General features: G+C 48.3%; 1 protein-coding gene across 2 annotated transcripts in view; it reads right to left on the reverse strand.

Moving 5' to 3' along the window:
- Nucleotides 1–1,560: 1,560 nt before the first annotated feature.
- Wipf3 (WAS/WASL interacting protein family member 3) overlaps nucleotides 1,561–24,621 on the reverse strand; it is an 80,059-nt gene continuing 56,998 nt past the window's right edge. Inside the window, exons 3-9 of one of the 2 annotated variants that reach the window (XM_057776801.1) lie at nucleotides 23,885–24,017; nucleotides 21,443–21,577; nucleotides 19,536–20,270; nucleotides 16,998–17,120; nucleotides 15,960–16,061; nucleotides 7,228–7,304; nucleotides 1,561–4,291 (exon numbers count right to left, since the gene is read on the reverse strand). In XM_057776801.1, the coding sequence (XP_057632784.1) occupies nucleotides 4,268–4,291; nucleotides 7,228–7,304; nucleotides 15,960–16,061; nucleotides 16,998–17,120; nucleotides 19,536–20,270; nucleotides 21,443–21,577; nucleotides 23,885–24,017 (1,329 nt within the window). In that variant the 3' untranslated portion in view covers nucleotides 1,561–4,267. The remainder of the gene's footprint in view (nucleotides 4,292–7,227; nucleotides 7,305–15,959; nucleotides 16,062–16,997; nucleotides 17,121–19,535; nucleotides 20,271–21,442; nucleotides 21,578–23,884; nucleotides 24,018–24,621) is intronic. The other variant, XM_057776809.1, reaches the window with a different exon arrangement.

Below are 24,621 nucleotides of genomic sequence, written 5' to 3' on the forward strand. Positions count from 1 at the left end.
TAGAAGATGGAGATTTTTTTTCAACAAATTCCATATGACCCAGCAATCCTGCTTCCTAGTGTGTGCCAAAAGAATTGAAAGCAAGGCTGGAAAAGATGCCTGTTCGGCCACCTTCCTAGCCTATTAAATTATCTATAGGGGAGTGGATGGATGGTTATGTAACATGGTCTATCTGTGCAATGGAGTACCTTTAGCCTTAAGAGGAGAAGGCAACTCTGATACAGTCACAGTATGTATGAACATTCTGGATATCATGTTGGGCTAAATAAATAAGTCACAAGAAGACATATATAACTCTGTTTACATGAAATACCTGGAGGGGACAAATGCACAGACTGTTTGCTTTCCAGAGTGTGGGATGTGCTGCCTTACTTAGCTCTGGGACCCAAGTGTTCAGGGTTTGACAGCGTTTCCTCATCACTGTATGCCCATATATACATTTACACCCCAATTTGACTGATGAGGAAACTGAGGTACACCTAAGTAATTTAATCCCCCATACTCAAGAGATTCATATTTTTGTTTGCCTTCCAACTCTAGTCCCAGCAGAAGAACCTCATCTCTCCCATTCCAGGCTCCCGTATCCACTAGAACTACAGCCATGGAGATTAGAGAGGACTCTGCTCCACAGAAAAGACTCTTTTGAAGGCTGGCTGAGCTGCAGGGAAGAGACCAAGTGTTTTAGACTGAAGGTTTCCTTAGTGTTGCATGCATAAGGCCCTGGATTCGATCCCTAGTACGGCAAACCTTTCCCATTTTAATACATTGGCAGAAGCAAGCAACATATTTGACCCATATTGAAGTAATAAAACTGGCAAGTCTATTGTTATCTACCTTAAAAATGCATATGAAAAGGTTTCCCCTCCCTGCACTTTTGGTTTTTCAAACAAAAAAGATTTTCATGGGAGGCTAGAGGAAAGACTCAGTGCTTGAGAATTGCTTAATGCATGGGGGCAAGTTTGACAGCATCAACAAAGATGGGAGACTTGAATCCAGACCTGGAGAGCAAGGCAGGCTGTGTCATCCCGTCTGAGCCTGGTGCCAGGGGTATCTAGTGATGAGTCAACTGAGGTGGGCAAGGGCACGGCTACAGGTTTTAGCCACTATTTCAGTCCAACTGAGCTGTTTACAAAGGCTGACGATATTCTGGGAAGGCGACTGGAAAGGGTCCTTTTCATTGGCAAGTAGACACCATGCTCTGGGTCAGGGCAGAATAGGACCAGAGGACCCAAATTCAATCCCCAATATGCACACAGTTCCAGGCGCTCTGACACCCTCCTTTAGCCTCTATGGGTACCTGTACCCACGGCATACACACGTAGACACATACACATGAATAAATACATTTTCAAGGACGCTCTTCTTGGTGTTCTAGGAACCCCTGGCCTTAAAAATGTGTCTTAGTACTCAAGTCTGACTGGAACACATTTCATTCTTGCACCACAGCCTCATATTATATTCCAGAAATGTGTGCAATCATCACCTGTCAATCAAAGAGGCTTAGATCAGTACTGGGGGTCAAAGGTAGAATTTGCAGGGAAACAGCCACAGACATTGCCACTTATTGAAGTTTATTGGGTACAAAGGAATGAATCTGCAGCAGGAGACACCAGTAAATATAAAATACAGGGGAGACACAGGGGGGTGGGTCACAGTCTGCAATGTGAGGGCAGGCAAAGGTGGCAGGGACGCCTCCACATGTGAGTTCACGGTCAGGGGCCCAACCTGTACACTGCTGCTGGGAACTGGACGTGCCCACTTGAACTTGGAGGGGGTAGCTTCAGTGATAGGTCTGGAGGAGAGCTGCTAGGCCAGATTCCTGAGATCGTTCCCTGCTTGCTGTTTTTGGTTTTTACTTGTTCTTTCTCTCTGTCTTTAAATAGCTTTAAAAAATTATTTGTGTGTTATGTACGTGTGTGTGTATGTGTGTGAGAAAAGGCACGTCTGTGCACATGCATGTGGAGGCCAAAGGTCAACCCAACGACCGATGTCTGTTCTGGTCTCTCTCTCTCATTCTTATTAAAATTTCTTGCTAAAGCTGCAGCTCGCTGATTTGGTGAGGCTGGCTGGCCACTGACCTCCCTGGGATCTGCTGTGTCTACCTGCCTCGGAGGACCCGGATCACAGACATTCACCCCCTCGCCCTGCTTTTCTGTAGATCCTGGGGACATAAACACAGGTCCTCATGCTTGGACCGCAGGCAGTTTCCTGGCGGAGACATCTCCGCAGTCACTCAGGAAGACTCTTCATTTCTGTCCCATCAGCGTAGACATAAATACGGGAACAGTCGCTGGGCAAGCAGTCTACCTCAAAGGGCGGGGCTGCCTTGCTGATGGCCCTCCTCATAATTATGAAAGCTTTTTATGATTATTACTCGCCTGGTTGCCAGTAGAGGGGAGTGTAGGCTGACCTTTCTGCAGACTTCCAGAACCAACATAACAAATCCGCAACATGGAGGCTTTCTGTTCCTTCATTAGTTGTTACAGTGGCTTGAGTCATGTCCCAGAGATGGGAACTGGACCCTGGCTCACAACAATGTAAGACACTTGCTCCAAAAAAACAGCTGTCTGCAGACACCTGACTGAACACTCTCCTTGTCCATCATCTCTGGATGGCCTGGCCTGGGCTAGTGCTCTTGCTGGTGTGAGTGCCTGAGGAGGATACTCAGAGCACCCCAATGCTCACTGTCCTCTTCCTTAGCTGCTATTCTGAGTACAGATCCTGTTTCCTTCTATTTTCTGCCTTCTCTGCTACAGCCTCCTCATTCCTGCAGATGGGAGCATTTGGGACCTGACAAGAAGCAAAAGCATTCTCTTCCCTCCCTTGAGGCCCAAAGAAGGGTGCGGGCTTGGCCCTCCGTCTATTCAGGACCCCTAAACTGGTTGTATATATCTGCCTGCCAGCCCAGGCACACACCACAAGTCCATAGAGCCATCAGACAGCCGTGCTTTTCAGTTCAGAGGGAAACTCCTTTGGGCTGATGGGTGTTCTGGGATTCCTACCAATGGAATGCTTTGTTCTTTTGTATGTGTTTGTGTATGGGTGCATATGTTCCTGTGTGGAGTGTGCATGCACATGTATGTGTGAGTCTGGAGAAGCCAGAGGTCAGTTTTGGGTGTTGTGGCCTCAGGAGTTGCCAGCTTGTATTTTGAGACAATATCATTCTCTGGGACCCGGGGCTCCTTGATTAGCCTGGCTGGCCAGTGAGTCCCAGGGATCTGGTTGCTTCTGCTTCCCCAGCAATGGGATACAAGTGTGTATTGCCATATTTTGCTTTATGTGGGCACTGGCAATTGAACTCAAATCCTTAGGCTTGTGAGGCAAGCATCTTACCAATGGCGCTATTGCCCCAGTCTCATGTTGTTCCTTTTCAAATGTATGTTGTATTTTCCATGTAAATCCTAACTCAGGGGAGGGTTTGGGGGAGGGAGACCTCTGAGGTAAAAATAAGCGTATCATAATCATGAGCTATATACATGTGTAATCTGCAGAGGTGGCAAGATATCAAAATCTCATAAAGCTGACTTTACCCTGGCTGTCAGGATGGAGCTGGAAACTTGGAGGGGCAGAAGGAAAAGTGATGGAGACTGGGCATTAGGGATGCTGTAAACAGTAAAAGCATTGGCTATTTGTAAAAGAATTCCGTTACAAAAGGGGTCCCTGTGGAAGGCATGTGAGGGGCCAAGCCCACTCTAATCTTTGCACTGGGATATATTTACATTAGGCAGCAAAATGGCATCCCTGTATAGATAAAAATAAGCGAGACATGGCGTCTTGCTCGCTGGAGGCTGTGTGGCACTGCCGGGACCCGGGGACACACGGCTTCCTCTGGGCTGCATTGTCTCTAAGGCATTATCAGGTTGGATTTTGCAGTTGGTGGGATGAGGGTCATGCCAATAAGAAGCTGTTGTGGCTATTTATGACTTTGGGATGACTTGAAAACTAAGGATGCTCTGGAAAATGTTTCAGAAGGACCAGCCTGCAAGCGTCGTTTATAGTCACAGTGGACACTACAGGGTGGGATAGGGCTCCATCTGTACAAGACAGACAAGTGCCAAGATGCATATTTAAAAATATTAAAATATTACTCAAATAAAAGCTGACGAAAAGGATGCTTCAAAGTTCGTGCAAGTCATTATTTACAATAAATAATGCTCCCTTCAGAGCCTGCCTGTCAATGATTGGAACTTGAGCATGGTACAGTCTTGACGAATTATCCCGGTGTTCATCCAATCAAGAACCCCGGGCCTTGGCTTCCTCTATCTTCTCACCGGAGTGCCTTCAGAGACAACTGCGGAAACATGATAGAACATTACTGAAAAGGGGTCAGAAGACTCATTGCCCTCAAAGAAGCTTCCAGGCCTGGGATCACAAACTCTTCTTGTAGGCGAGGTGGCCCTGTCACATACAAGGAACTGTTGTTTGTTTTGTTTTGTTTTCTGCACCCCACCCCCACCCCCAGGGATTGAGAATGGGAAGCAGTAAAGGAAACCGGAAATTGATGGTATGTGGAGACCTGATTCTGTCTTAGGAACATATATGGAAGCAAGCATAAGCAACTCACTTGGCGGGAAGCTCAGGAAAAGCAAACAGCATGATGAAGAAACCATGCAAAGGCAATAGAAAAGAGGGAAGGGGACCAAAGTCCTCAGACTTCCAGCCCAGGCCCCTGGACCCATACCAGTACCATCCCCTGGCTCTGTCGACTGTCGCCAGCCCAATGGCTTTCCTGTGCACACTGCTTGTGTCCTCATACAGTGAGAATTAATTAAAATGCTTTCCAATGAGACATACAATAGCTTGACTTTGGGATGCCTAAAGACAGTTTTACAACCTCCCCTTGACTGAACGGGAGTCTTCTATACAGGCATCGTGGCATACCCATGCTAGGAGCCCTTAGCTAGAGCCTGATGACTTAGGTGTGTGCTTGTCCTGGGGCTGGAGACTACATCATGCCCAGTGGTCCACGCAGCCTTGCTGCATTGATGGAGATGGTCACTATGGCTGGTCGGGATTCTACCACACTGGAAAAGTGGTGGGAACAGCAGACAGAGGTCAGAAAGTCACCCCGGGTAACTCTTTGGCCTTCTGTAACACGTTTCCCTCGGTGGAAATAGGTGAGTTTCTCTCTCCAGCTTGACCATTAAGCTACTGGAAAGATCAAATGAGAGAACACAGACAAGCTAACTGAAAAACGGAAAAAGCTTTGTAAATGTAGGTACTAGGGTATGATGATTTTTTGTTTTTCCGATTAAAACTTATCTCTTCATTTTAGAAAATGCAGGGATGGAGAGATGGCTCAGAGGGTAAGATCCAGAGGACCCAGGTTTTATTCCCAGCACCCACGTGGCAGCTCTCAGCTTCCCACTACAGGGGGGAAGTTCCCTCAAGCGCCTGCCTCCACAAGCGGGTAAAGCCCCCTCGCTACAGTCGCTCTTATAAGGTATTTGTCAGTGTAACAGGAGAGTGACTCGTGCAGACCTAGCTATTAGTGCTTGAATGTCCAAGGGGAAACAGGAAAATGGAAGGGAAGAAGGGAATCTCCCAGAAAGCTTTTCAGCCTGATGGGGAGAGGCTTGAACCGACTTGGGGGAGCAGAGAAGATAATGGCTGCCAGCATCAGTATCTGACCCTCTGTGATCTGAAATAGTGAGGAGCCATTGGAGTATGGATCCCCACATCTGGAGGACTGGGCAGTTTCCTTCCCCAAGTGTTTAGGTTGCTCCTCTCGACTTTTCACGGGGTGGGTGGGGAACGGTTAGCTGCTGATGTCTCATGAACCGCAACTGAGCAACATCAACCAGTTCACAGGTCCCTTCTTCCCTGAGCATAGTAAACCTTCCTTTGATGCCAGAATTGCAAGAAAATTGCAACAAAGTGGCAGGGACACCACAGTCCAGGCAGAGTGGCATATTGGGGTGCCTCCTACCTCGCCGTCTTCCCAGAATCCTCTTCTCCACCTGTCAATAATCTTTTCACAAATTGTCCTCTCTCCCTTTCCTCATTTATAAACTTGTGACCACTACGCACTCACTTTTGGGCCTGTGATCATCGAGAGCGGATACCGTGACTCCTGGGTTTAGGAAAGGGAGTGCGACCTGACTGGTAGAAATAGCACCCCTCTTTGGGGGGCAGTCCCAGCTTTCAGGACTCCATTACCTTCCCAGCCAGGCTACTTCTTTAAGGTGTCATACAGTTACTGAACGGTCCAGTTCACCAACAGCCAGCCTGCTGTCCGACACGTGAAACTTAGAACCCTAGAAACCAGTGTAAGCCAGGGCAGGACTAAATTCGCATACTCAGAAAAACAAAGGATCTTTATCTTTTTATTTGTTTGGTTTTTTGAGACAAGGTTTCTCTAGCAGCCCTGGCAGTCCTGGAACTCACTTTGTACATTAGGCTGGCCTTGAACTCACAGAGACCTGGCTGGCGGCCTGGCGGCTGAGTGCTGGGATTAAAGGCCTGCACCACCACACCCCGTAACAAGGGATTTTAAAAGAGGAGACCAAGGTGTGCACAGTGAGAGACGTCGCCTCTATTCAGATTAGAAAACTCTGCATAAGTTACTTTGGCCGAGAACAAGGGCATTTATATGATTTTTTTTCTCTCCCAGCTTTGACAATTAATTACATGTAGCCAAGGACATTTAAATTGTGATTAAATTTTGGTCAAAATCAATTGTAATATTGATGCAAGAAAAAGCTCCAAAGAACTAACTAGTCTGTAGGTGAGCTAGAATACCCAGTCATATGTTACAGATGGTATGGGGGTTTTTCCCGGGCTTCTGGAATGATTAGACTCTGGAGGAATGAGACTGTGGGGTTCTGAGCGAGTATCACCTTCTGCACAGGGTGATGCCTTAAGCAAGGCCCTTTCTACAGGGCAGTGTTTGAAACTATAGGGCTATCATCCCAGCCTTTAACAAAGGCACAACAAATAAATGGCCTTCTCTGGGAAGAGGAATCAGAGGAGAAAGCTAAAGCTGCTGAGAAGGAACCTTTCAGAGCTGTGGTCCCCACCCTTCCTAGTGCTCCGACCCTTAATACACTTCCTCGTGTTACAGTGACCCCCAGCCATAAAATTGTTTCATTGCTACTTCATAACAGTAATTTTGCTGCTGTTATGATTATTAATGTAAATATATGATATCTCTGATATGCTATCCCAAAGGGTTGAGAGCCCCTGCTGTAGAGACTCCCAGGCTTTAGTAACCCGGGGAGGTGTTACCTGAGAATTTCTGCTTTTGATGTCATCCGAGCTCTGCGCAGCTGCCTCAGCTTGGAGCCAGGAACCAGGGGTGCGGCCTGAGAGAAACAAGAGTGATCTCACCATCGATTGGCCCAAGGCCTCTGTACCCTGTGCAGACACTCTGCTAAACCAGCACTTAAAATACCGGCAGAGGATCCCGAGGCAACATGAGCCCGACCTGAAACCTTCATCCTTCTGGCCCCGGACTGAGTGTTTCCACCCGTCTTCTGTATCACAGACGATGGGCTCAGGGAGCCACAGGCCGTGCTGTGTGAGTGGCAAGTACCCAGCCTGTGGGCACACTTCTGCGGTTGTGACAAGCCAAGTCTTGGGCAGGTACTATCGGCTGACACGATTCAGGCTTCCATTTAGTGAAGCTCCCACATGTAAGTTTATCTCCAAGATGTGCTGGGCTTCAGTACCATTCAAATCACATAGGATATAATGCTGAGCGTTAGGGTGACAATATGTTGCAGCAAGCAGCTGCTTGAATGTTTATGGAGATGATTTGGGGCGGTGAAACTGTATGGAGAGAAAAATCTAGGTTTTTAAAATCCATCAAGCCGGGCATTGGTGGCGCACACCTTTAATCCCAGCACTCGGGAGGCAGAGGCAGGTGGATCTCTGTGAGTTCGAGGCCAGCCTGGTCTACAAAGGGAGTTCCAGGACAGTTTCCAAAGCTACAGAGAAACCCTGTCTCGAAAAAACCCAAAAAATAAATAAATAAATAAATAAAAAATAAAATAAAATCCATCAAAAACACAATAAGCAATTTTCCCTCCTGGGTAGTAGAATTACCATTAAAAAAATCTCCAACACTTTTGAAGTTTTCCACAGTGTGTATATTTGGCACTCTGATGGTCGTACAGGATAAGGCAAAGTTTCAACGGACCATCGCTAAGAGCTCTGAAACGCACACAACACTAATCAAGGTTTTAACCAATGACTGTCCTTGGTCAAGAATAAAGATGTTTTAGAGCAAATAAGAGAAAGAATGTTAGCTCTGCGCTGGTTGGAGCAAAAAGTACCAAGACATTGACAGCCCTGATGTACTTCCATGTGGAGGGCAGCCTCACTGATGTACTTCCATGTGGAGGGCAGCCTCACAGATGTACTTCCATGTGGAGGGCAGCCTCACAGACTGGTCCATAGCTTTACTCTACTAGAGGAAAACCTCCTACTGGGCATCGCTTTCCCGGTCCAGCCTTTACTAACATTTTGATCAGCTTGGTCTCCCTTGTAGGTCTGTCCTTGCACCGTGGAACACTGACCACATCTTTCGGCTCTACTCACTCAGTGACTATAGCCCAGGCCTGCTGGTAACCACCACAGAGCGTTCTAGACATCACCCATTGCCTCTGGGAACATTTGACCCCACCAAAAAACCAGCTAGTAACAGAGGCATCATGGGTAGGCAGTTCCCACCAGCTTCCACAAGCTGATCAGAGCAGGGAGGCTGGAGGAAAATCAGCTTCTCCGTGAAAATGGAGGGCAGAGTCCACATCCGGTTGCAAGGAAAACTTGACTGCTCAGGGGGAGTCAGGATGCTCTGAATTGACAGAGCACCTTAGAGGGATTTTCCCTTGTGAGGTACCACTGGGCTCTCAGGGGTCACTCTGTAACAGTACTTCCCATCTACATGGTGGGCATTCGGGTTCAGTGGAAGGGCCGTTGCTTCTGCCATTCATAATATGAAATGTCTTTCACCTTTTCCCCCCAGCTCATGTCCCCGTTGTACTGGAAGCCAATGTGCTGCCATTTCCATAGCTGTGGCTACGAAGGCAGTGGGGCCCTGGGCTTACAGGTTATCTGTGCTTGGACCAAGAGCCTCTGATGGCTTCTAGCCTCACTTTCAGTCATGTGCAAACCAAGTGTGCCTGTTCTCTTCTTCTAAGCACAGCCATGCTTTCATATTATGAGTCAAATCCATTTACAGGCAACAGGGGGATGGCCAGGTGGGACCCGGCCAGGGTACAGAAAGGGTTGACAAACTTGGACGTCCATTAAGGTAGTCTCTTAGATGTGCCAACACCAGCCTGGGAGAGCAAGTCGCATGAACTGTTAAATGTGTTTGGGAAAGGTGGCTCCTGTGAAGACCAGACCTGTCAGTCATGGGCCAACACTGGCTAAACCTTGCAGGAAAGCGAAGAGGGCGGCACCATGGGGGGCAAAGAACATTGGATGTAGAGCACAGAACCTGGGCTTTGCCACCAGGTGGGGACATGGCCCGGCCACTTTATTTCCTAGCGGTATATGGAGAAATTGGGCCGGAAGGCTGTCAACACTGTCAACACTGCACACCTGGTTTCCCCACACTCCCCAGTTGTCACTGTCACAGTGTCAGCTGGCATAAAAGGAACCAGATCCCCTCAAGAGGTCAGCCCACTTGGCCCCTGAGCTGGGTTAGTCTACATTCAGTGGTACCGTTTCTTCCTGTAGAGGTACATGGATCAGAATTGGGGTAATCCTATCTTCTCTCCCTATAAATCAGTTTTAGATCAGATGGCAATATGCACTTATTATTAAAAAAATCTAAACAGAATAGTAAAGAATGAAAGCCACGCAGCATTCCCCACATTTAACATTTTGGTATACTTCTAGTCTCAAGGCCTCCTTTACCACAGACTACATTAATCAATACTTTGGTTTGTTTGTTTTTGTTTTGCTTCTTTTTTTTGAGACAGGGTTTCTCTGTAGCTTTGGAACCTGTCCTGGAACTAGCTCTTGTAGGCCAGGTTGGCCTCGAACTCACAGAGATCCACTTGCCTCTGCCTCCAGAGTGCTTGGTTTAAAGGCATGCGCCACCACTGCCCAGAAAATCAATACATTTTGTAAAATATTTTATGTTCTTTTTGTACAGTTTTGCTTGGGCTGTTTTTACTGACATGGTAGCATCACCAAATATTCAATATACTTGGTTTAATGGTCATAAGAGTGCTAGCATGGTGACTCTACTGTAAATAATTTAATCCCACTGAGGAACTTGGTGCTATTTCCAAAATTTTCATTCTGTAGGTATTTAGCAGTGTATATGAGATGGAATATTTTTTTTATTTTTCAACCCAACCATGATTTACGGAGTGTGTGGTTGGCCCCATTCTGGGAGTAGAAGAGAGAGAAGACAAAGGTGAGTGCTGCCTTTGATAGGACAACAGAACATGGCGGAGCAGTATGGGTGCAGGGGTGTTGGGGAATATTATTTTAAGGTGTGTAACTTTCATTTATGCTGCATTTGTTTAAATCTGTGAATCTGTGATTCTTTGCCTGTCTAAAACACCTGATGGTCTAATAAAGAGCTGAATGGCCAATAGCGAGGCAGGAGTAAGGATAGGTGGGGCTGGCAGGTAGAGAAAAGAAATAGGAGCAACAAGGGAAGGGGAATGAGGAACAAACAGGAGAACAAAGACAGAAGGATATCAGGGGTCAATCACCCAGCCACCCAGCCACCCGGCCACCCAGCATCCCAGCCACCCGGCCACCCAGCATCCCAGCCACCCAGTCACCCAGACACCCAGTCATCCAGCCACCCAGCCACCCGGCCACCCAGTCACCCAGACACCCAGTCATCCAGCCACCCAGTCATCCAGCCAGCCACAGAGTAAAAGTGAAAGAAACTGGAAAACCCAAGGGCAAAATGTAGTCGGGATAACTTAATTTAAGGGCAGTGGTGGTGCACGCCTTTAACTCCAGCACTGGGAGGCAAAGGCAGGTGGATCTCTGTGAGTTTGAGGCCAACCTGGTCTATAAGAGCTAGTTCCAGGACAGGTTCCAAAGCTACAGAGAAACTCTGTCTTGAAAAAACCAAAAGAAAAAAAAAAAAAAAAAAAAAAAAACAAAAAAGAAAAAAAGAAAAAGAAATAAAATGAAAGAAAAGCTGGCAAGAAACAAGCCAAGCTAAGGCCGGGCATTCATAAATAATAAGCCTCCATGTGTGATTTTATTTGGGATCTGGGTGCTGCCTCCCCAAAAGCCAAAAGAGTAAAACATCACACAACACAAGGGAAGGAGGCCATTGGAAGAAGGGGGTACTGGGCCATCCTTAACACCACTATGAGATATGGCCGCGTGGAGGTCCAGTAATGGTGACCTGGAGGTCCAGGAGTGGCCATGATGGAGTGTCTGGCATGGCTGAGGGGACAGAAAGCCCAGCAGGAGCACACAGGAGCAGAACTAGAGATGGAGTGGGGGAGCTAAGGAGCTGGAGGGAGGAGAGACAATTACAAAGGCAGAGCAGCATGTTCGTGGTCTCGCAGGCATAAGGCCTGCCCAGAAAAGACAGCATCGTGGGACAGCAGTGGACTAGAAGTCAGTTCAGCAAGGGTGTGGCCAACAACATTATCAAGGGTGGTAACTAGATATGAGCAGTGGCCACACGCTTTTCCTACTGAGTATCAGGGACTTGGGGCCTTTAATCCTTTGGGTTTTATAAAATGAATCCCTTGGTGATGTTAAAGTTATGGTGATGTGGTGAGGAATTCTGAAGCTCAGGGAAATGACTGGATGGTTTTGTCAAGAGTAGCCTCTAAAGAGCTGGACAACAGCGAGCCATCATACGGCACTCGCTGGAGTGGCTAGGAAAAAGCAGAAGCAAAATTAAAAACTGAAGACGTTGTCGGTGAGGATGTGGAAAAATTGAAACCACTGTGTACCGCTGGTGAAGATGAAAGCTGACTGAACTGCTATGGAGCACAGTGTAGTAGGTCCTCAAGCAATTGAAAACAATTCCCCATATGACCTGTCATTGGACTTTGGGATATACGTGGAAATCAATTGAAAGCAGAGTCTTGAAGAGACCTCTAAATACCCATGTGCATAGCAACATTATTCTTAATTGCTAAAATGTCTAAGCAGTTCAAATGTCAAATGGATAAATGAAATGTGATATATATGCATATGTATATGTCAATCTGCAAGACTACAAGACCACTGAAGGACATTCTAACATGGGTGAACCCTGGGACATTCTGCTAAGTGAAATAAGCCAGCAAAAAAAAAAAAAAAAAAAAAAAATCAAATAGCATATACTTCTACCCATACCAGACACTTACAATGCTCAAAATCATAGAGAAAATAAGTCAAATAGTGGTTGTCAGGGGCTCGGATAGGAAGAAGTCTAGAGTTATTATTTAATATGTGTGGAGTTTTGGTTCTCCAAGATGAGGATCGCTTTGAAGTTTGCTTGGATAGCCGTGTGATCACACGTAACAGGCCAAGCTTAAACTCGGTTTAGATAAGGTCCTTCATGTTTTATTTTTCTTACAGTTGAGGGGCTGGGATGTGAGCACAGTTCCATTTGAAATCAGCCACTTTCCTACAGAACTGACTTGATGGAACACGGGAATAAGATGTCATGTGTGGTGTCTCCACCCCATCCTCCACCACTGAGTGGCTCCCCTGGGTATATGAGGGACTCACCGATCTAGGTCCTTCTAGTGGGTGAGAACCTCAGCAAGTATTTGCTGATACAACAGTGACTTTTCTTCCGGCTATAATGACAATAAGCATTTGTGACCTAAGTACTTTTCCTAAAACAATTAGTTTTTCCCCCTCTCTTGAATACATGTTAGTAAACTAAAACACCATTAGTGACACTGCATGTTTGGGGCTGTGACAGTCAGTCCTAACCTGAGGACACTGTGTTGTTGCCTGCCCAGAATGAACTACTCTATCCCAGTCATTAGACCCGGGTAATAATTTACACAGGTCCCCTGTGATGACTAAAGCAATCTGATCTGGAGTCAGGCATCCCTTAAGGGCCATTGACCTTTATCTCTGGAATGCCTGGGAGGTGAGATAAGAATAGGGTAATGGGCTGGGAGGCATTGACAGCTGCCTTTGCTTCAGTGAAACCTGCCGATCATGGCAGCGGGAAAGGAATGCCATGGTCTTTTATTACTATATAGCAGGAAAGTAAGAAATGCCTGAGGGAAGTAAAGCAATTTCCTTAGCCTGCTGTGGATCCCATGGATAGTTGTAACGCACACCTTTCTTTCTGACGATGGCCTTTAAAATGCCACCTTAGTTCCCCCTTCTACATGACAAGCTATTTGTCCTGAAGGCCGCGGTCCTGCTAGCAGTAAGACTAAATTCTTTAATCTAAATCTGAATAGAGTCGGAGTCTTTGGCTTCTCCCAGAAGATCCGAATTCGATGATAAGAGCACTTATAAATGTCCTGTGTAGCCATCACCACTAGCTAGCTGCAGAATATTTCCATCACCCTAAAAGGAAGCCCAGACCAACCAGCCGTCACTCCCCATTCCCCAAGCCCTACTCGCCGGCAGCCACTATTCTACCCATCTCTGTGGTCTTGCTCATTTTTGACACTTCATATAAGTGGACTGTGGTCTCGATTCACTGAGCACAACGTTTTCAAGCACATCCAGGTTCCATGTCTCAGCACGGCTCCTTTTTGGAGCTGAACTGTATCCCGCTGTGTGGTTATACCCAACTTTGTTATCAGTTCATTAGCTGGTTACATCCATGTTGTTATTTAAACAGGAGTCTGACCAATGAGAGGAATCGATGGGTCATGCTCTGGCTTGGATCTGGAATGTCTCCAAAGGTCCAGATGGGAGGTGGGAGAGCCTGTCTTAAGTCACTGGAGGACTTATCCTTGGTTGGTCAACACCTGAGCCCTGCCCTGTCTTTAAGAATAAGAACGCACATCTGCATCCAGTTGTTACCGGTGCCCACCACACAAGGTCACTCTGCAGGACAAGCCACAGCTGCCATTTTCTGGCATTTGCCAGTTTGAGTCCTGTGCCACCTGAGCCAGGCACACTGGGCCCTGACATGCCACGGGACGCTGATGGCTGTGAAATAGACCTGAACTGTCAAGCTCTCCCCTGGTCTGCACTGTCCTTAGCCTGGATGCTTTCCTGCCCACATGGAAACATGGCTTTCTCTCTAGGACTTTGGATCTCTAACTTCTGTCACCAGGCCCGTGCCCTACATGCTTCCTCCCTGGCAAAATGTCAGGCCTCGCATCAGTTAACTGAGGTGTTCTCTAAGCAATCACCAGCTCTCTTAGGCATTAAGGCAAATGTCACTCATCTGTCCTGCCTAGTTATTTCTGTCAACTTGACATGAGCTGGAGTCATCTGAGAGGAGGGAACCTTGATTGAGAAAATGTCTCTGCAAGGTTAAGATGTAGAGCATTTTCTTAACTAGTGATTGGTGGTGCGGGCCCGGCCCTGCATGTGCTGCTCCCCCTAGACTGGTGGTCCTGGGTGCTATAGCGTAGCAGGCTGAGAATAACAGGCTAGTAAGCTGCATTTCCTGCCAGAACCTGAATCAGCTCCATCCTCCAGGTTGCTGCCCTGCCTGTGTTCCTGGCTAGACTTCTTCAACAATGGACAGCTTCCTGGCAGTGTAAATGAAATAAACCCTTTCTTCCTAAGTTGATTTTGGTCATGGGGCTCCCATGCACCCCTGCAATAGAAACCCTAACTAAGACACCCACGCACTTCCGAGTGTGGGGCGAGCCTGGGCACCTGGCTTCTCACTGTGGTCTCTGTGCTCACAGTGGGCCTGCTGCCACCTGCCAGCTCAGGAGCCTGCCGCCTGAGAAGGAATGCTAGGCAGACACAACACTCACTTTCTCCCAAAGCTGGTTTTCACTGTTTGTCAGAACCTTGAGAAGGCTTGGCTTCCGGGGCCATTACATTCCTTTCTAATTACTCTCATTCAGAAGGCACACCAGGCCCCTCTGTCTAAAGTGAGGTCCTGCAGCCAGCAGAGAGAGTTGTGTCCATGCCATTACTGAGATGCCGACAGCTTCTCTGTGCTGAGCAGAGAAGACATCCCCCTCAGCTCCCAGGGAGCTAAACCCCATAGAAGGGACTTTGCCAGGCCCTCTGCAGGAACAGGTACACGGAGTCCGCTGTTCCTGGACTCTGGTTTTGGGCTAGCCTTAAACATAAACTTTTCCTTTTGAGTGCACACACAAGTGACTCTGCCCCCACTTTGGTGGTAGGGTAAGGACACATCCAACCTCATGCTGCTGCTTCTGCCCTCTTCTGCCTTCTGTCGTTCTGAATGACCTATCGCTGCCAAGAACTGCTAAAGAGCTGCAGAATCCCTGAGTGGTCACCTCTCCAACCCTCAGGATTCTCTGGCCTTCCTGCTATTTTGGCCTTAAGAGGCTTCCATTTAGCCTCCTCTAGGAGCCAGCCTAAACAATGAAATTGGAAGGAAGAGCCCCTGGGTTATGAGTTTCTACCTCAGCTGTGCACTGGAGATGGCTGGCCGAGTGCAGAAACCCTAACATCTGGGTCTTACTCGAGTACATGCAACCCAGCCTCCAGGAGTTTAAAAAGTTGGTCATTGCTGTGTGTCGGCAAGGTTGAGAACCACTGGCCTTTGGACACTGTCCATTTCAGGATGGTTTGCCAGAATCTGAGGGGGGCCCTTTTCCAGTTATTAATGCAAAGAACCCATGTCCCATTCCTCCGTTGGTTGGGTGCCAAGTCTCCCAGCCAAAGGCCCTGGCGAAGAAAGGGTGCAGACTCATTCTAGCAGTTCCAAAGGGATGCCAGTTAGCTCTGGTGTTCTATAGAAGCCTGGAAGTGAACATGAGGTAGCAGGACCAATGCGTGCTCTTAAGTCTGGAAGTCTGCACAGCATGGTATCCTTGCTGTGGGGCAGTAAAGTCACCCGGCTGTCTCCGGGTGCTCTGTACTGTGGAGGGTCTTGTCAAAGTGGTACTTACTTCTGGGGACCTTGCTGGGGTATATCTTCTGACATGGTTTGAATTCATCTGGAGGGGGAAAGTCGTCCATGGAGTGGAACGTGAATTTAGACTCGAAGTCATCTGCACATGTGAGAAACACGGGAATTGGCGTTTACTCAGGTTGCTATTGTGACCCAAGTGTGACTGTTTCCAGAGGCGCTCGAGTTGTGCTGACTGAATCCCCTGCTGGCTGCTCGACTGCTCAGAGCAGGGGTTTCCACGCCAGGGTTATTTCTCCAGGGTCCACCTGCTTTTCGAGTATTCCCGGCTGGACAAGAGGATGAAGCAGGGGCAAAGTGCAGCCATTGCCCCTTACTGTGCCCAAGATCCTCTGCCCGCCTAAGGGAGCCGCTGAGGAAACAGAAGAACGCTCCAGTCGGGAGAAAAAGCTAGCAATGGACCTGCTTTGGGATTCCAACAAGAGTACCTGCTGAATTCCCCAAGGAAGACTTAGAGGAGAAAGAGACGTGTCAGTTTGGCTGTGTCCACTGTGAGGCCTGGCTTCCCAAGCAAATGGGTTCTGCCCTGAGCTCTGGTGATGAGCGAAGGGCCCTGGCCCCTCTCCGACCTGACAGTAACTGAGCACATGGAAGGGATGTAGCTTTTGAGGACCCCAAGTGGCTTCCTTCCAATCTCTTGTTTTAGTTTTCCTCCTGCCTGTCCAGACACCCACTTGCTTCCCTCCCCTCATCCAAGCCACTGTGGTCTTGTAGGTTTATGGACCTGCTCTCCATGGAGATGTATGCACATCTGCATGAACAGGGTGAGCGCTGGATGTCTTCTCTCCCGCTAATCTGAGCCACACTGCTAGACCTAGCCAGAAGATGTGAAGGGCATGTTCCTATTTCACAGATCCTGAAGGCTATCTGTGTTCCTCTATCCATTGCTCACTGAGAAATAATACTACAGTGACAGCATGGGGAGCTGGTCAAGTGTTCAGCCCCCCCTTGGGTGGGCAGGGGAACCTCTGTCTGTCTTAGAGGTGCAAGAAGCCTGCTCTGCAAGCGGGGTCCTTACCAATCATGTGCTGGCTTCCATTTCGCAGCTGGCCGCCAGGCTGCTGGCTTTTGCTGGAAAGCTCTGTGGTGGGCGATCTGGCAGGCGGAGCTGGAGGTGGGTTTAGCTTCCCCCCACTGGTTCCTTAGGAGAGAGAGAGAGAGAGAGAGAGAGAGAGAGAGAGAGAGAGAGAGAGAGAGAGAGAGAGAGAGGCAGGCCATTCATACCCGAAAGTGGGACAGTAGATTTTAACTTTATGTGAGAGATTAGGTGGTTAGCCCCTGCAATGTTATGTGGTAAGTAAGAGGACAACAATTGGAGCCAACCTAGTTGGGACTGAATCACAGTTTGGCTAATTGGCACACGTCACATACCCTCTCTGTACCTCAGTTTTCTCATCTATACAACGGAACTAAAACCAGCCCATATATTTATACCTTAGTTTCCTCATCCATACAATGGAAATAACACCAGCAAACATTTTTCTGGAGTGGGTGAAAAGATTACATGAGTTAAAATGCATGATAATAGTCAGTGTGGCGACCTTAGCTACCACTATACTATCAACAATATGGTAAGCCTCGTGGTCAGATGGCATAGCCCCACAAAGGGACCCACTGCAGAGCGATGGGGACTGGAAGGGAGTCCTACAGGCAAGTGCCCAGTGAGGTCAGATGGAGGACCTTCTACATCTTAGTTCTCCTTCCAGCCTGAGTAAGACCTTGCCTGCCAGGGCCCAACGCACCCCACCCTCCTTCCTCACACCTTCCCCAGTTGTGGAGGTGAGAGTCTCTCTCCTTCACCTTGCTTTCTGGTGCGTCTTGCAGTGACTCTAACCCACATTCTGCTGCCTCAAGCAATGTCTCTAACCCACATTCTGGTGCCTCAGTACCGGTGTCCACTGCTACCCATTTCCTAGTGAACCTGTCACGTTCTACTGCTCGCAATGACAACACCGCCCCAGCATTCCCTGTGTTGGTGAACTACAAGGAGCCTCTGCTTTAACACCCCTTCCTCCCATTGGGCTGAAGCAGGAGCACCCTCATTTTGTAGATACCCAAAGACAAAGGCTACACAAGTGCCTATGGGCTTGTCTGTCCCAGGGGGCTTGAGTCTAGAAGCAAATAGCAGAGCACCAGGTGAAGGGCACCCCATCTGCACCCTCCAGCCTCTGGCACACCCTCAGGGCTTCCAACCTTCCTCAATCTCTGCCTCCTTCCCCTTCCCAGTCTCCTCCCCACTCCCAGTCACCCCCCCAGCCTCCTTCCTGTCCCTTTCCGCTCTCCCCTCCAGAGGTACCTGAGGGAAGCACTAGGGTTATACAACCCATCCCCCCCAACAAGATTGCTGAAGGAGGTGGGGAATAAGGCTCTGTTGTTTTACTGGATATAGGAAGCTACCCATAGGGGACTACAAAGCAAGTCATGCACCACAAGCCTAGCCACATGCAGGCCCCCATTGAGCAATCTTATGTGAAAGGCCGTGTTATTTATAAAACACTGCTTAACCAGCATCCCTTACATGGGGGGGGGGGGGACTAGGATTTGAATTCAGATGTCTACAGATCCCAAAATACCTTTAAGAAACCTTCTGTGCATGTGCCTAGATATTTGTATATAATGTGCAGACATGTATGGTGTGCTTGTGCATATGATATATATGTTTATAATATGTGTCTACATGTACATGTATTATGTATATATGTGTGGAGCATGTGTATGTATGTATGTGGCATGTGGAGTGTGTATGCACATATATATGTATGTGTGTGCATATGTATGATGGACCTGTGTGTGTGCATATGTGTATGTGGTATAAGCAGTATGTGTGAGAAGGACTCACTTGTGTGAGTGGGATGTGTATACAGTGTACTTGTGTGCTGATGTGTTTCATGTGTATGCATGTGTGAGCATGTACCTATACTGTCTCTGCTGTACACAGCCCTCAGTGTGCGTGCGCTCTCCTCTACCACGTGTGCTTCATTCACAATCCTCTGCCCTCCAGGAGGGAATTATTTTTTACTTTGGCTCAATACACAGCCTGTTTTCTTGAGTCCACTGGAGAATTTGCCAGAATGCAGACTGTGTACCAGTGGGATGGGCTGTCACTGCATCTGGAAGCCAGACGAGCATCACTCAGACAACTGAACCTTAGCCCTGGTTCTGGAAACTGGCTGCACCCAACCCAGGGAGGACGTCCAGAGTCAGGCTGACTGAAGAAGAAACACTACTTGTTAGACCCAGACCAGTGTCAAGTACCCTACATACTGTGAGAGAGAAGGACATCTGCCTGCCACTCTATGTGGTAGAGAAGAAAGCACACAGAGGTTAAGTGGTTGCTTCATGACATACAGCTAACACACACACACACACACACACACACACACACACACACACACCAATCAAGGCCAGAATCTCTCTGGTACCTTCTGCAGAGTCTGAGACAGGGCTCCTAGCCTCCTTTACCAGTGGCTTCCATCTCTAAACAAACAGTACGATCCCACAGAAGGGCCAGGTTTGGGGGAGCCCTGCCAAGAAGACCACGTGGAAGACTGCTTACCTGGGCCTCGCCGCTTCTTCTGCAGGATGGCCTGAGGGCCAGGAACACCGGGAGGAGTGGGCAAGGCCTTCTGCGCCTGGAAGCTTGGGGACTTGGGGGGCAGTGGGGGAGGAGTCTCGTTGCCGCTGTTATTCGAGCCTGGCAAAGGGGGCGCGGGCACAGCGGCCCTGGGGGAGCAAGAGGCATAGACTGGGAGCGGTGGTGGCGGAGGTGGTGGTGGTGGAGGAGGGGCTGGAGGCTCCCGTGCCTCCTGTGCAGGGCTGCTGGGCTCTGTGTTCAGCCCTGGGTAACCACAGGGTGGGAGGAGAGGGAGTGGGGGCGGGATGGGCGGCAGGTGCAGTGGGGCTAATTGGGGCCTCATTGATTTGTCACTGAGCACTGCAGCTGGGGGCAGCGGGGGCGGGGGTGGGATCAGGGGCGGAGGGGGAGGAGGTGCGCAGGGTACAGGGGGTGGCACCACAGAGGGGTTCCCCTTGGTTAGAGGGATAGGTGGGGACACCAACGGGGCTTTGGTAGTGGAAGCCGAGGCCGGGGGCAAGGGTGGAGGTGGAGGTGGGGGCGGCGGTGGAGTGGGAGGTGGTGGAGCAGGCACACTGGGGCGAGGAGGGATGGGCCTGGCAGAGCTGTGCACCTCTGAGGCATTACCCAGCCTGGGAGATGCAGGGGCAGGAAGGGTTTTGATGGGGAGCCGGGGAGAAGGCGCTCGGGAGCCAGGGCCCTGCCCTGTCTTGCCACCTGGAAGTGAAAGACATCCTAGGTTAGACCAGCGATATGGGAAGGAAAAAGTCCGGGTGTGCGGGCAGCATGTGCGCCTCACAAGCCTGATGTCCCTGCAATTGTGTAGCAAACCATGTTGGTCCATTGTGAGGCTGGACACGTAACAGCCACAAGGTGCTTCTCAGCAGGAGCTGTCCTCCTCCAAGGTAATAATAAGCAAAACACCCTTTCTACCCCTCAAAAAAACAATCTATTTGCCCAATTTTTAACTTTAATTTTTGACTTTAAAGTAGTGAATGCCCACTGAAGCATAAATTATTGCTGTAGGCCTCCCCAACGGCCTCAGTGACTGAACCAGGCCCACCTGTGCCATTTTAGAAGATAGCACAGGAGTTATGTCGAGAGGTGAAGTCTATTTCCTGTCCCTGCTGGGCTTGTCCCTTGCTGTGACCTAGAGAAGGGAGCAGGAAGTAGCACTTGGTAGACTTCTAAGTTAGTTCCTGATAAGCCCAAGACAGTCTCAAGAGATCAAGTGCTGGGTGGTGGTGTCACAGCCTTTAATCCCAGCACTCAGGAGGCAGAGGCAGGTAGAGAGAGACAGACAGAGAGAGAGAGATCATGTATATCTTGCTTCTTTCTTGAGATCTACCTTGATGACAGGCCCTAGACAGCCTTCTGCAGATGTGCAGATCATTTGACTCTGAGGACAGTCCGTTCCGTTGTTTCAGCTGAGGCCCCAGAACAAGAGGAAATAAGCCACCTCTCCAACTTGCAGCTGTGTGCGGCTGCTAAGAGAGCCTAGCTAAGACTATAGTATGTTCCTAGTAGATGTTTAAAGTGCCTACATTGTTACAGCTGGGCACCCAGCAGTGTCTAATTGATACGGTGATGGAGAGTGGAGAGCCAACTCAACACGAAGCCCGAGGGTCCACAACACTGGCATGGCAATTGTGAAGGGCACTCTGTCTAACACAACACCTTTGCTCAACAAGTCATTCTTCAATTAGGATGATGAAACTTAAATAGGTGAGATTCTAGAAGATTCTCAGAGAACAAGTCTGTGCTTGGGAACTTCCAGAGTTAAAGTTCTCAGATACACAGATTCATACTATACAACAATGAGCCACGTGTCCTGCCTGTTGAGAGCATAAATGAAGACCACCAGGTCACCAGGCTGGGCCCTTCCTTACCTGCCACATCCCTCTGGCCTGCTGGTCTCAACACAGGAAAGCCACCAGCAAAGAGATCACCCAGGGCGGGGGGTGTGTTTCCTCCTCGCGCATTGCTGCTAGTGCTTCCTCCATCTCTGTTGGTTCCCTTTGAGCCTGGAGAGAAGAGGCAAGAAGATGAGTCGGGACAGCTGAGTGGGCCATTCTCACTCCAGGCCAGTACCACCCTTTTCACTCCACATGGCATGGTCCCTATGCCTGTCATCTACACTCTCTGGTCTACCAAAGTGCTGACCACACGTGGCTCAAATTAGAAAATTCAATTTGGGGGCTGGAGAGATGGCTCAGAGGTTAAGAGCATTGCCTGCTCTTCCAAAGGTCCTGAGTTCAATTCCCAGAAGCCACATGGTGGCTCACAACCATCTGTAATGAGATCTGGTGCCCTCTTCTGGCCTACAGGCATACACACAGGCAGAATATTGTATACATAATAAATAAATTAATATTTAAAAAAAAAAGAAAATTCAATTTGGCATTGAAAAGTCTAGGCTCACTGGGCAGTGGTGGCGTATGCCTTTAATCCCAGCACTCAGGAGGCAGAGGCAGGCGGATCTCTGTGAGTTCGAGGCCAGCCTGGTCTACAAGAGCTAGTTCCAGGACAGACTCCAAAGCTACAGAGAAACCCTGTCTTGAAAAACCAAAAAAAAAAAAAAAAAAAAAGAAAGAAAGAAAGGAAAAGTCTAGGTCCTTTCACCCCACAAAGCCCAGGCTTAATTCACTCGGACATTTTAACTTGTGAGCCAAAGCATTGGCCAGAGCCTCAAACAGGAAGTAAAGGTCTGCAGGGGTTTCTGCCTAGGGACTTCCCTTTGTGGCTGCTTACCTTTAAGGTCCTAAGTAGCTCACGCTTCCCTGGATAGTTTTTATTTATGGATGAGAATGTCCTAAGTGGATATTACTAACCCTTTCCTTCCAGATATGGTGGTTACCAAGCACAGAAACTCAGAAGATACCCAACTTAGACACCTGAGACTGTGGGAGACATCTCCTTCAAAGCAGGAATCCTTGTCTAAACCTCCCCTGATGGCACTGTTTGGAGAGGTTTAGGGGGTGTGGCCTTGTTGGAGGAGGTATGTCACTGGAGGTGGGGTTTGAGAGTTTAAAGATTCCAGCAATTTCCAGTTTTCTCTCTGCTTCCTCTTTGTGATTCGCGATCTAAGTGCTCAGAGGAATTCCAGCTACATCTGCCATGCCTCTGCTCTGCCATCATAGAGTCTCATCTCTCTGGAGGCATAAACCCAAATGAACCTTTCCTTCTATAATTTGTCATGGTCATGGTGTTTTGTCAGGGCAATGGAAAAGTAACGAAGGCGAAAGCTAAGGTCAACACACAGCAATTAGGGCGTGGTGTCCACTGTTGAATGAGTGGCCAGATTGCTCTGGAGATCATGTGGGCACTCATCTGGTGTGATTAGGTAGTGGGTGGGACAATATCAGTCTGCTAATCGAGCCTTGTCAATTAGACAATGAGTCTAATCAGAAATAGATCTTTACTGTAATCAGTGTTGACAATGTTCCTTTTAAAATGGGCCTGTCTTGGGAACTAGAGAGGTGGCCCTGCTGTGAGAGCACGCACTGCTCTTTCTGAAGTCCTGAATTCGGTACCCAGTGCCCACACTGAGTCGCTCACAACCTGCTGCCACTCCATCCCCAGAGGATCTGATGCCTCTGACCTCTGCAGGCACTCACACGCACATACCTACAGGCATGTGCACAGGCACACATACCCCCACATGCCTGAGCTCTGCAAGCACTCACACGCACATATCTACAGACATGTGCACACGCACACATACCCCCCACACGCCTACACATAACTAAAAGGAATAGAAATAACTCTTTAAAAATGTGTGTCCTTATGCACCAACACCTGTAGGGATGGGTTATTGAGACACAATAATTGTTACAGGGCTATTTTTGAGAATTGCCATCATTTTGAAATATATGATGTCACAATAATGCCTAACATTACCAATAGTTCTGGATATAAAATGTTAACTTTTTGCAGTCTTGACAAAAAAGAGGAATTTATTTTTTTTGCTGGATTGCAATAGCATTGTGAATGTTATCCGATGATACCCAATGGGACATTTTAAAAGGTGAAATTTGTTATGTCTACTTTATCAATTTAAAAATGCTACTTATCATGAAGGGGTTTTGGTTTTGCTCTTTTTAGCTTTTCTTTTTTCTGTTGTTTTACTATTGAAAAGATTCTCCCGCCTCTACCAGCTGTGGATTTTTGGAAAGAAAGGTCTTGTCCATGGCGTGGCCTGTCCTTTAAGCCTGTCTGAGGTGGTTTCAGAGTACATGGGTTGAAATGCAGACCAGCCAGTGTTGTGTCTGTCTGTGCCCTCTCCACCCCACCGTGGGCTCCCAACAGGCTCCGTTGAGTTGCTCACTTACTCTCGATTTGCGGGGCACTGCGGTCATTGATCTGGGTGACTTTTCGTAGGCGCGTTCCTTGCTGGATATCAGCCAACAATGCACTCCGACCTTTCAGGTCTGTTTTCCTTAAGCTGGGTGCATCTGTACTGACCTGCAAGGGAATTGGGATTTGATGGTCATCAGACACAACATTTACAGAGAAACAAAATGTTCCCATCAGCTGCACATCTCTTCTACAGGAGTTCTGCTGTTTCTGCTTCATTCCCAAAGCCAAGCACACCTATACCACTATGTACAGGCTTATGTCATGCCCACACCTCTCTCCCTGGGACATTAAATAGACTCACTTTTAGACGGTCTACACCAGTGCCATCTAGAGCATAAGGTTCTGATGGTCTCAAGGAGCCCCAAATCAGATCCCCTTCACATACCTGGGCTTCTAGTTTTGCATCCCCGACCTGCTCACAGATTCTAAGTGGGCCACTGTGTTTTGTTTGTTTGCTTTTCGTTTTTTTGTTTTGTTTTTGCTTTTTATGCTGAAGCAGATTTAGGCTCTGCGAGCTGGTTTTGCGGGAGGTATGATCTTGTAGCCCAGGGGAGAACTAGGACACTCAAGAGAATGGGTCCCCCAACGGTCAGAGAATTAGGAAGATAAGGAGTCAGGGCTCATGGTATATTTTGGGGACTATAAACTCCATTTACTGGGTGGGTGAGTGATTGATTGATTGTGTGAATGACTGAATTGGATCCAGTAG

This window comes from Chionomys nivalis, chromosome 1 (genome assembly GCF_950005125.1).
Source record: "Chionomys nivalis chromosome 1, mChiNiv1.1, whole genome shotgun sequence".
Taxonomy (NCBI): Eukaryota; Metazoa; Chordata; class Mammalia; order Rodentia; family Cricetidae; genus Chionomys; species Chionomys nivalis.